The sequence below is a fragment of the Mandrillus leucophaeus genome, unplaced genomic scaffold (genome assembly GCF_000951045.1).
Source record: "Mandrillus leucophaeus isolate KB7577 unplaced genomic scaffold, Mleu.le_1.0 Scaffold259, whole genome shotgun sequence".
Lineage (NCBI taxonomy): Eukaryota > Metazoa > Chordata > Mammalia > Primates > Cercopithecidae > Mandrillus > Mandrillus leucophaeus.
The window spans coordinates 1,199,901-1,212,866 of NW_012102687.1; the positions used below are offsets into that span (position 1 = coordinate 1,199,901).

The following is a 12,966-nucleotide window of genomic DNA, read 5'->3' on the forward strand; positions in this document are numbered from 1 at the left end:
CGTGCTAGGATTTCAACGGAACCACAGCATTTTAGTGCTAAAATTGTATCTCCATACACCCGGCCTGTCCATGAATCAAGTCATAAGATGAGTCGTCTTGATATATGGTTAGCCATATATATAATTTTTGCTTTAACGGATTTGATAAAATATGGGGGAGAATGATATACTTTAACTTTCACTTTCACAGAATGTTTATTTTTCCCTTGGAGGAGCTTTAAGGAAACATATATCAAACTCAATCCCTTCTTAATCATTTCCTTGCTGTAATTTATGATGGAAAAGGAGTGCTATAGACCACTCTCCAGACTGCCAGAGTGGTGTCCGCTACTTATTCTCTCATCTTACTTCATCTGTGTAGAAGAGCCATAGCCTTTGGCCGTGCAGGGATTACTACTGATCGGAAACACGATAAATCCTTACCCCTTACTACCCCCATTTGGCTCCAAGTACTCTTGCACTCTTAGCACTTATTTCACTGTTGAGGATCCTAAAGGAGTGCCTTCCAACTACCCTTGTCCTTTCCAGCACATTCAAATTGAAGATTAACACTGAGGTTCACTTCACTGAATTCCTGAATTACCCTATGATATTCAAATCCAAACCAATATCATCTTGGGGTGTGGTGCTGAGGAGGGGAGAAATGTTATAAGGAAACTTTTTGAATGCTAGTTGTTTGTTTACTTGTTTCATTTAGCAGGTCAAGTCATGCCAAATGAACCAAGCTAACAGAGGAGGAAAAAGTTGCGGGAACTGGCATTTTCAGGATTTTACATAAATGCCTGTTGCTTAAAGTCTCCCTGTCAGTGTGATTTACAAATATCTCTGTTCATCTTATTGCTTATCATGTAATCACTGACTGAAATAAATAAATGTGCATGCACACATACACGCACACCCTCCCCAGTACAAACATTCATTTTAAGACACTACATAATCAACCAATCAACCCCTAGACAAAAATGGCAATAATAAGCATATCAATTTCCTAACTGCTGCATTTTCCTCTCAAGAAATAAGAGCAATTTAGAGATTAATTTCTATACAAATATAACCCAAAAAATGAGAGAAGTGGTTTGAAATTCCAAACAATATAATCAAATAATAGTTTGGGTTGGGGGGGATGGTTTCAAGAGTAGGTAAGCCTTTCAAGATATCTCAAATAACATCACTTGAGTTTATGCCTTCTCTTATTATTCACAGGACTAGCCCTGGAGTGGATATATAAATCATAAGTCATCTCCTTGAATTTACTCTAAGTGCGCTGTGTGCCAATTGACATCAGCATGTTTCAGCGAGATTGGATTAAATGTGTTTGTACTTGAACTCTAACTGGGAGAGATAGGAGAAGAAATGGGAAAAGAATGATTTGCAGGTGCTACAAAGGGCCAGTTATAATACATCTGTTTTTTTTTTTTTTTTAATCAACTGGCGCTTGTTTTAAATTGTATCAAAGGTATTATTTTAGTCAGTGAGAACGTTAAAGGATTTCTACTTATAACACCAAATAAGCCAAATGTTAGCTGTTCCCTTGCAATCTAGGTGAAGATATCTTGCTGTTATTCTCTTGACAACACATTTTGTTCCTGCTATGTCAAAAGCTCTAGGAAAGATTTCTGCTAATTATTGCATTTTGGTAGGTTACACTTTCGGGCCTTCTTGGTATCCTGCACTCAGATTTTTTATATTTCCCTGCTCTGCACCACATTGGTCTCCATGTAGTTCTCACTTTCATCCCCCTTCTGCCCCAAAGAAATAATTCTCAGGAAGGATTAGTGAAGATTTTTTCAGGGAGGTTTCATGGAAAAATTCCATGGAAATTACTCATTGCCTAATATCTGCCACCTTCTTAGCTTCTCCTCCTCTTTTCTCAATTCTCCTTACCTTTCTAGAATCTTTACGTATAAAAGAAAATATAACATGTAACTGCCAAACCTATTGATCTTTATTATGCAAATTCTACTTGCACCTGCACAGCAAGCTATAATGTTCACACATAAGAAACTGATATTTAATTTTTCTCTTCACAATGGCATCAAAAATAAAATAATTGATTATGTAAATCCTCATGCTTTATGAGAATTACTTGTTTTGAAGTTTAACACAAGCATTGTGAAAACTCACCAAATCTCCTATGCATTAGCCATGAAATTTTTAAAATGTTAACAATAGTAGAATTACAATATTCTTCAAATATTCAAATATATATAGTTACATGTAATGATATTGTAATTTCAATTTAATATGACAACTGAGTTATAAAACTTATTTTTTTGGATACAAATTACACATAGAATAATGAAACATTGCTTTATATTTGTCTACAATTGATTTTGAAGGTAACGTATTATCATTTCAAATTTTATTAGACATAATTGACTATTATGAGAATTACATTCATCTTCATTTTTAACAGTCACTTTTAATTTTATGTATCTGTATATGTTTATTTATAGAAATAAAAATCTAAATTGAAATTCGTCCTATAACGAATTTATACTTCTTATGTCATTCCAAAATATACTCCGTTTGCACTGCATAATCTCTTCAACTTTAAAACTATGGCTTCCATGATTTATTAACTTCTTGCTTAAGTTTAAATTTTTAAAGAAAATTTTTTACTAACTTCAAGTCTGAAAATGTGTCTTAAATAGTATTCTTAAATTCCTCAGTCATGATTTACTTTATGACACTGCATGCTTATCTGATACGCTTAAAGATTAAAGAAGCCTGAAAATCATAGGCACAGAAACAGAAAAGCTGGAGGAAAAAATGAGATGAAGCCAGGCAGGGAAAAGTACAGACTTTCAGGAAAATTGTAAATAATCCATGGGGAGCCAGTGTCCCGGTGAAGATTATGAAGTCTGGACAACAACTAGTGAGCAACTGAATACTCAAGCATTATTTTATTCCAGTCCTTAGAAAGAAATGAAGTAAATTGGCTAAGGTCACCAGAGTCAGTGGTGAATGTGTTGCTGGGATATTCAGGCTTAGATCTGTCTGACAGCAGATGTAAATTCTTATTACCGTAGTTACTGGTTCCACACAATTTGTGTGCTCTGAACACAGCATTTGCTTAACGCTGATAATGTGTTGGAGGCTGAGAAATCCATATATAGGAAACACAGTTCTTCCCTCAGTACCAGATAATCTTGTTTAGAAAATAGTGTACCAATTTCTTCCTTCTTTACTTCCATTCCTATGAGAAACATAAATTAAGCGTCCAGTGGTTTTTAGGCACTAAGAATATAAAAGCCTGACACTTGTCCAGAAGCTTTTCAGACACTGAAGATATAAATTATATGAAATAAGTGTACCAGCATGAGAGAAAAGCAGATTAATGTGATGTAGAGTCAGAGAAAGAAAACTAATATTAATTCAACACATATGTTTCACACCCTCTGCCTGGTACGGAAATATCTACTAAGCCCAACAGTCAGAAAGTAGTGTCAAATTCTGAAAAACACAATTCATAACGATTCAATCTCAGCCGTACATATTTAAATACATGCTGAATTTGCTTAGAAGTATACTATATGAGCTGGGCACTGTGGCTCACATCTGTAATCCCAGCATGTTGGGAGGCCAAGGCAAGTGGATCACTTGAGGTCAGGAGTTCAAGACCAACCTGACCAAGATGGTGAAACCTCATCTCTACTAAAAATACAAAAATTAGCTGGGTGTGGTGGAGGGCACCCATAATCCCAGCTACTCAGGAGGCTGAGGCAGGAGAACTGCTTGAACTCAGGAGGTGGAGGTTGCAGTGAGCCGAGATCGTACCATTGCACTCCAGCCTAGGCGACAGAGGGAGACTCCGTCTCAAAAAAAAAAAAAAAAAAAGAAAGAAAGAAAGAAAGAAACTATATGAAATTGGTAAGAGGAAAGACCATATCCAATCACTCAGGTGTTCCTGATGTGGAATAAATTCTCATTATGTTGAAACTACCTTACATAGTTAACAGTTTATTTTTGGAAACGCATGTTAATTTTTACTCCTCGCATTCACTGTAGTAAAATGAGTAATTACTTCGAGCTGCACTAAGAAATTTGATGATCATCCATGTTCATTAAAATGGGATTCTACAAGCAGGTAGGATTGCCATAATTTAATTTTTATTCTTACTAAATTACTCTTACTAAATTAAATACATATAAATAGTGACAAAATACCCATGCATTTCACTGCACACTCCTCGAAAGAATATAAACATGCTTAAAAATATCCTCGATTATACTTTTCACTCTTTTTCATAATATATAGAACTAAAATAAATGTGTGCCTTACAGTTCTTCACAATATTTAGATGTTTTTTGAATTAATATTAGCTCCACCTCCAGCTCTGAGGTAATCATTTAGAACCCAAAGAGACACTATGGTCTGACAAAATATAAATTATATCTACAAACACAGAATTACAAATAGTACTTACTGCATGCCACCACAGTCTATCCTCTTGACCCCAGTAGGTATTTTAATATAATGATAACTTCACATATTATAGGATGAAAACACTCCCAACTATACACAATTATACCTAGCGGTGTCATACACACTAAAACTTTTCTCAAAGAAATTGTATTAATAGTATATTTAAAAAAAATAAGGAGGATTGATAATAGTATATTAAATACGGTAATAGGCAAGTGAGATAAAAACAAAGGTTACATATCTAATTATTGGTTATTAATACTTTGTCAATAACTTGAAAATAACAAAGGAATATTTATTAGTCATAACACCCAATGACAATTAAATGAAATTTTATCTTCATTAAATATGTATAAAAACTTCATATATTTTTCAGATATCATTTTAAGTGGTGCCATTTCAGTCCAACTCTGATTTTTAAGTCCCTGAGCTATTACAATCAGAACCTAAAAATTGTTAATTTCATCAGATAGTCTGTAATTTCAATAATTTATTTTCCATACACATTTGTAATAATAATAATAATTATTATTTTTGACAGGGTCTTGCTCTGTTACAGAGACTGGAGCACAAGGTGTGACCTCAGCTCACTGCAACCTCCACCTCTCAGGAACAAGCAATCCTCCTGCCTGACCCTCATGAGTAGCTGGGACTACAGGCGCGCGCCACCGTGCCAGCTAATTTTTGTAATTTTAATGGAGACAGGGTTTTGCCATATTGCTCAGGCTGGTTTCGAACTCCTGTACTCAAGCTACACCCCCACCTTAGCCTCCCACAATGCTGAGATTACAGGGGTAAGCCAGCATGCCCCGCCTGCACATGATGTTACTTAATCACTTTTTTGCAGAGCACATAATAGGCGTTCTGAAAATAATGGCTAATTGATTGACAAATATATCAAGCTTTGAAAATATACTTGACTTTGCAAGGAATAGTTTATTCTGTCTTTGAGTTACAATTCTGATTTATTAATCCCCCTTTTTATTTTTTGCAAAGTTGAATTATGCAGTCTTTCATAATTCTCACAACTGCAATTTTTAGATGATACAATTTTGAATTTAAATAAGGAAACAAATACGCACAATAATCCAATAATGGCTCACATAACTTAGCTAGAGCAGTTCCCACACATCAGAATTCACTTGAGAAAAAGGACAAAATCTTTGTTTGTCCAAATTCATTTTTAACATTGCTAAGCAAATATTTTTAAATTGTTTCAATAGATTTTAAAGATACATAATACTAAATATCATGATATGCCAACCTTCTCCTCATTTTAGCATTTAAATCTCTTCTATAAAGCTTTGCAGTTTTATCAGTAGAAGTTAATATTACTTTTTCGCCTCTTGTAAATACATCAAGAATAAAACACACTAGCATCTTTTCTCAAAGTGTAGACCTCAAACATTTCATTTCAACTTCTTGTATTTACTAATACAATTTTATATTAATTACAATATGATCTAAAAATGACATGAGAGTGAACAAAATATTTATATTGAATATATTTCTATGACTGTGGCTGCTTCTCCATACCAAGTTTCAATTAACATTCTCTCCATTTGAGAAGTGATTTTATCTTCTAAATTATTTATTTTGGGGGGATATGCCAGCATTTTGTAAGAGCCCAGTCAGAAAAATCTTAATGACAATTTGCAAAAACATCGTTAAAGTAATTTTTAAAAATAAAACTGTATTTTCACAAATTCACACCTCCATTAGGCATAAAGAGAAAGATTTGATGGGAAACTCATCACTAATGTTGATAAACAAAGGTTCAGTAAGCCGATACGACAAAGCTAAAGCGAGTGCAATTATACCAGTGTGTTTGTTTTATAAATAAGTTTCTTTATGATTTCACATGGCTCTCTATTAAATTGGGGACAAATCTTTGAAAAGTCAATCATTCAACTTAGCACTTACCTCATATGGGTGATAATGAGTGTTGTGGTGGGAATGAAAAAATCATCCACTCTGTCAAATTGCTTTCCCACTGGTTGGGTGTGGATCGTGTGGTGAGGCACATTACCACTGGCCAGGGTAATTACCTAAACAGAACACGCCTCGGTTAGACCTCAACAATGCGGTCACTTCGTAGTATAAGTTTTAATTTCATTTAGAAATTAAATAAATGTTTCTGGCAGTTGTTTGCATAGACTTTATGCCATCCTCAAAATTAATATATTATTACACAAATTACAATTCGGTGATGTTTTGCTTATTTTCAATAGAGAAACTGTTGTTTCTATAAAGAAAAAAATAGAAAAATATTTGTCTTGAACAATTTCAGCTTAAAATATAAAATAAATAGGCATATAAGCAACTTATTTATTATAAAAATCCTAATTTTCTTATAATGAGAAAAATAAATGCAAACGTACAGGTAATGCGTGATATTAGGAGAAAATCCCTTCAGTATAACATAACTGGCAACATAGTTTTGAAAACTCCAAATTAAATCATGTGAAATATTTTAAATTTTTAAAATCTTAGAATATATAAATCCATATTTTAAAACGTTTTCCTCCTATCATTGAAAAATAACGGGTTTAAGTGTTTTAATAAAAGAGATTTCATCTTTCATAATGAATTTTTTTAAAACTTTTATAGTCCTTTAAAGAAAAGGTCAACTACTTTTAAACTAGTGTATTTCCCTTATTCCGTTAGTTACCAAATCCTATTAGTTCTTTACATCTGTTTACACTCCTGTTACCTTTCATCATTCCTACTGCACAACCATTGTTCTGGTGGCCTTCTAAAGGGCTTTTTTCCTGCCTTTAATTTATCCCCTTTTAAATACTTTCTACATATGGCCATCAAAATAACTTCCTAAACTACTGACTAAGTTAAATAGTGATTCTCCCTCATGACTAAAACTTCTCCTTGGTTTTTATGACAAGATTTTATTTTATCATTTTTAGTTTTAGAGTTAGTTTGTTTTTCCCAAAGGGTAATTTTTCTTCATTTAACTGAATATACTTCCATTGAGTTCCATCGGAATTCCTCCTGGCTGGGGCCCACTTCCTGAACAATAGTGAAACGGGAGGCCTCTATTTCAAGTTATTTCCTGGGAATATTTTCTTTAATTACTGTGCATTTGATAAGACAATTATATTTCAGTTGTGAAATTTGTGGATTACAGACTCATTATAATTTTTAAAGCAGTATTTTGAATTTTTTATAAGACATATATGACTTTTAAAAGTAAAATAAATCATGATAAATCTTTGAGAATCCATCTGAGGACATGAATTGGAAAATATTATCATATATCTACAATTATGACATTAGTCTTTATTATAAATATCTCAGAAAATATATATTTTGCTTGTATATTTGACAAAGATGTATGGATTAAATTATGATAAAAATTAAAACACAAAGAAAAAGATAAGTATAATTTTCTGATCCTTGAGAATATACTTCAGCATTGATTTCTCTTCCAGCCTAATCTTTCAACATGATGGCATGGGAAACACTAAATGGCAAGTGAGGGCTTGCCCGTATTTTTGGTTTTGTCAATTCAGTTTCTCCAAAGGAAGCATGTCTTGACTTCCATTTCCTTTGTGAATGTTTCCTGATAATCTTTTGGGAGACGATTATCCACGAATATTTTGACATTTCTGCAGAGTCAGGTCTTTCACAGCAAAGAGTATTGGCAAACTTGGTTTAAGGCTAATGGCACAGCAAAAATGCCTTGGAGACTAGTGATAGTGTCTTGCTCCTGAGAGATTTAGAGAATTATCTCCTTTGAACCATTTACTGACATTCAAGGGAAATGACCTACTCTTCCTCTTCCAGGGGAAGATTTTCATACATTCTAGAGTAATGATGATTATCTGTCCAGACAGAGGATAGGCTGATATGACAGCAGCCTGAAAAACCGTAGAGACATAATTCTAGGGTACCACTTCGTTCATGCAACTGTGCTGAATATGCAGGGCAGCATTAGGCTCTCCACGTGACCCAAAGTGGATTAGGGCTGGGGCATAAACACTAACACACTCCATGAGTGAGAAATGGCCTGTTCTCTGATCCAGAGATCTTGGGTTTCCTATCATACTGTTTGCCTATCTATCTATCTATCTATCTATCTATCTATCTATCTATCTATCTATCTATTTATCTATCCATCCATCTACCTATCTAATCAGACTTATATCCATATTCATATAATATGCACACACATAAACCTTATGTAAATAAATCTTCTTGTATATATCTTTTTAAAGGATATTTCTCAATTCCTACACTTTATTTTATATTTTCAGTTGTGACACCTTCCACTCCCAACCAGGAAATATTTTTAAAATTTACCATATTCTATTCGCACAAAATATTTTTATTAGGCATCCAGAGAAAAATGAAGAACCCATTTTTAGATGGCTGAATAATGTGTGTGAAGAACACCTCCAGAAGGCTTTTTTCTGTGTACAGTGTCAAAGGAATTTGTCTAAACTATTTTGTGGCAGCATTGCAACACTGGGAAAGTTGTTAATCTATCCAAGTAGCATGAATCAAAGGGGAGAGGATGGGATCAATTCTGAAGAAAACTGTATAATAAAAATATATGCAGCTTTAGTTTTTTAAAAGAAAGACATGAAAAGAATTAAACTTTTAAGCTATGCTAATCTTAAGGTTAATAGTGTATTAAAATAATTTATAATAATATTTTCTTAAAAATCACATATATTGACCTGTTTTATTCATCTTGCAAAGAGTATGCATGAATACAAAATCTCAAATAGCAAGCACCTATTACCATATTGTGATAGATGATTCTAAAAGTTGCCCTTTGTGAAGATTGTGCTTTGTCCATCAAGAAATTGGCTCTATCATTCTATCCTCTTGAATCTGGGTAGGCAATGTGACTTGCTTTGATGAATACAATGTAGCAAAATTGGCTTTATGTGCATTTTGAAGCCCATACCTCAGCTGGTCTTGTAGCTTCCACTTTTGTAACCTAAAACTGTTATGCTGTGACAAGGCAGGGTGAGCGTCACATGCATGGCACACAAGACATTCAGCTGAGCACTACCACCATGCGATAGACGTGAGAGCTATAGGGTATTCTGAACCTTCCACCTCTAGACAAGTTATCAGATAACTGGAGCCCATGAGTGCTGCCAGATCATATCAGCAGAGCTGCCCAGGTAGCCAACTCACAGAATTGTGAGTCATCCTTTAATTTTAAGACCTCAAATTTTGAGAGTGGATTGATTTGCAAACTCAATAACTAAAATACTATAATATATTTTCAATGTTTCAAATGACACATATTTCTAGTGAATATAAAATGATCCATCATTATGCTAGCTGTATTAAAATATTCTATTTACATAAAAGTGTCATTTGTAAGTTAAATATTGAGATACCGAAAATAACTCAGAAACATTAAAAGTCTTGGTAGTGACAACTGATTAAAAATAAAATTATTTCATTTAAAAGAATTTATTTTAAAATGTCCAAAAGTTAATAATTTGGGATCTTGTTAAGAGAGGCAGTAGCAAAATCGCAAAGCATTTTGAAAAATACTGTAATATAAAACACATTTCCAGGACCAAACACTCATTCCCATTCCCTTTCTGTTTCTGCTTAAACTTGTAATTATAAAAGTCTAAAGACTGTTCCAAAGGGTCATGACCAAAATGCAGATTTTTCTTTTTCTATATCTGTCAAGTTCTCACATAAACAACTTCAAGGCAGAGGCAAAATCCCTAAGAATAACACCTCTATTCTTCCTTTAGAAATAAGCCTTTCCTCAGATAATAGACTATTACCTGATTAGAGAAAAATGGAAATGGCTTTGAGGCTCTTGCTGTCGAATTCTCTTTGTCTCTATCACACATGCTTTACCAAAATTGTTGAAAAGTAAGTCATGACTTTCTTTTCCTCCTAATGGCATCAGATTTGTCACTATAGGTTATTCTTTTTGCATATAAATATAACCTGTAATACATATAACCTACGATTTTTCCCTGTCCAAAAGTACATGAGTGCCAACTTTTTTTTTGCCCTTTTCTGTGCCTATCTAGTTATGATTAAAGCTGTAGTCTTCAGATGGAAAAATGTCATTGTTAAATGATCACAAATATCCAATAAAATGTTGAAAGCTTTAAAGATCTTTATTTTCTCTAATACACAGAGATGCACTTACTTGTAGTGTTGGTGATGTCTTCTCCAAGGTACCCCAGCTTAGCACCCAGACCTGATCATGCGATTTGTCATAGTGTAATTTAACTGGGACAGGGTCTGTGCTCACTGCCTACAATAAAGAAGAATTGAAAAAAATGTTTTAGACTAAACTATTAGTTTAAAGCTAGGCCAGAAATTATGAAGATTCTAATTTAGATGTCAGATTAAAAACTTAATTTGCCAAATATATAATTTCCTAAGCCCTTATGTGATATTTGAAAATATCATCCTTTATTCATACACATTCATATAAATTAATAAAGTATTATCTTTCTAAATTTTTTATAATACATGATTATCATGATCACAATTATATACATGATAAACATTTTGTTTATCATTTGCACAACTGTACATAGCTTTCAGTTCATTTATTACCTATGCACATTGTGAGGTGGGAGAAGCCATTTAGAAACTCAAGATATAAAAGATTAATATATCCATTTTAATTAAGTGTTGAATGTAAACTATGTTTACACTATTAGATTTATTTTATCCCAATTCCGGTTACGAGATTTTACTATCTGTAATGTTAAAATGCCAACAATCTGATATATGGCTGTAATTCTAACGAATGATCAGCTAATTAAGTTTCCTTAATGAGAAATTCAAAACCACAGAAGAAAAAAATAATTATTTTTTTATGCACCATGTGTGGTATGAAAATGTGTTTTTCTGCTAATATTTATAATATTTAGCATTTACTTAAAATAAAAATCTCAGAAAACAAATTGATGCCAGGAAGTTATTTCACTCACCTTAATTTTATGCTATTCATATTACAAGCTAACACCATTTAAAATTAATCTCCAGGAGTAGGTACTTATATATTTTCTAACTATGTAACATAAAACAAATTGTATCCAATAAAGCAAACTTTATCCAATAGTGAAAGCATTTCTTCCCAAAGCTCTATTAACTATCCTTAGGGAACTTTCTAAGTACTTACCCATAATGCAATGTTCTTCTCAGTGCATTAGTAACAGGTAAACTATAGTTGTGGTTGGAAATACGGAAATTCATATTTTAAATTAAATGTTAGCAATTAAGTCTTATTAAGGCATCTCTTTTATAAAATAATGCCCTTCATTTTGCCTATTTAAAATTCTCAATAGTCTTGCATTACGGGAATAATTATTGGATTTTGGAGCAAACTCACTTAAACATTTTTTATATTAGTGTCTTTACCCCTTTTTTCCTGGCTAAGAGAGTCAGTATACTGTTTGGGGATCAGATGGACAGCAATGTCCTCAGGGAAGGTAGCTCACTTGGCAAGCACCATAGATCCAAGGAAATTACTAATTCTATTTCCTTTTGACTGATACTGAGTTTCCCAGACTCTTCAGAGGCTAAGAGTGGTCACATTGCATATTTTAGTTCTGTATTGTAAAGATTAACATGATTTCTGAGAATAATACTCCATTCCATCAACAGAGATAATAGAAGGCTTCCTTCCACCACATGTTCTCTTATTTCCCACTTTGAATGCTGTCCTATGAGGATATTAAGCCTCTGGTTTCCAAAGTCATTTAGAGGCCAGGAAGCTATTAGGTTAAGAGGAAAACCCAATACTTTCAGGGTGCAGAGGAGAAAAATAAAAGGAAACTGAATTCTTTATAACCTTGAATTGTTATGCAAACATAGAACAGCTATTCCCAGACTTGATGTTATTTAAGTAATTACATAGCTTTATTGCTTAAGGAACAGTTAATCTGGATTCTATTAATTGTGTTAGAATGCCAGATGTTTCATTTAAATTTTTTCATGTACTAATCAATAATTTCAGTGCATATATAGCCCTAAAAAGTCATCATTAATCAATACACTAATGACAAAGCCATAAGATTCCTTTGATTTTTCATATTTTTCCCTTTATATGTTAAACTTAATCTATGTGTGAATGTAATAGGCTATTTTGTATGCAGCTTTTTTTTTTTTTTTTTGAGACAGAGTCTCGCTCTGTCGCCCAGGCTGGAGTGCAGTGGCACAATCTCGGCTCACTGCAAGCTCCGCCTCCCGGGTTCACGCCATTCTCCTGCCTCAGCTTCCCAAGTAGCTGGGACTACAGGCGCACGCCACCACGCCCGGCTAATTTTTTTTTTGTAATTTTAGTAGAGATGGGGTTTCACCGTGTTAGCCAGGATGGTCTCGAACTCCTGACCTCGTGATCCACCCACCTCGGCCTCCCAAAGTGCTGGGATTACAGATGTGAGCCACCGCGCCCGGCCTGTATGCAGCTTTAAATGGAATAATCTTTAGATCTTTAAAACGTTAAAGATAAGATAGTCAACACAAATACAAAAGCAACAGTAAAAAAAAAAAAAAAACCTCATTGTTATTTA

The 12,966-nt window shown here is 33.5% G+C and overlaps 1 protein-coding gene across 3 annotated transcripts in view; it reads right to left on the reverse strand.

The window, feature by feature from the left end:
- FSTL5 (follistatin-like 5) overlaps positions 1–12,966 on the reverse strand; it is an 825,267-nt gene that overhangs the window by 56,665 nt on the left and 755,636 nt on the right. For all 3 annotated transcript variants that reach the window (XM_011983978.1, XM_011983977.1, XM_011983976.1), the window contains 2 exons: positions 10,587–10,694; positions 6,353–6,477 (listed from right to left, as the gene is read on the reverse strand). In XM_011983978.1, the coding sequence (XP_011839368.1) occupies positions 6,353–6,477; positions 10,587–10,694 (233 nt within the window). The remainder of the gene's footprint in view (positions 1–6,352; positions 6,478–10,586; positions 10,695–12,966) is intronic.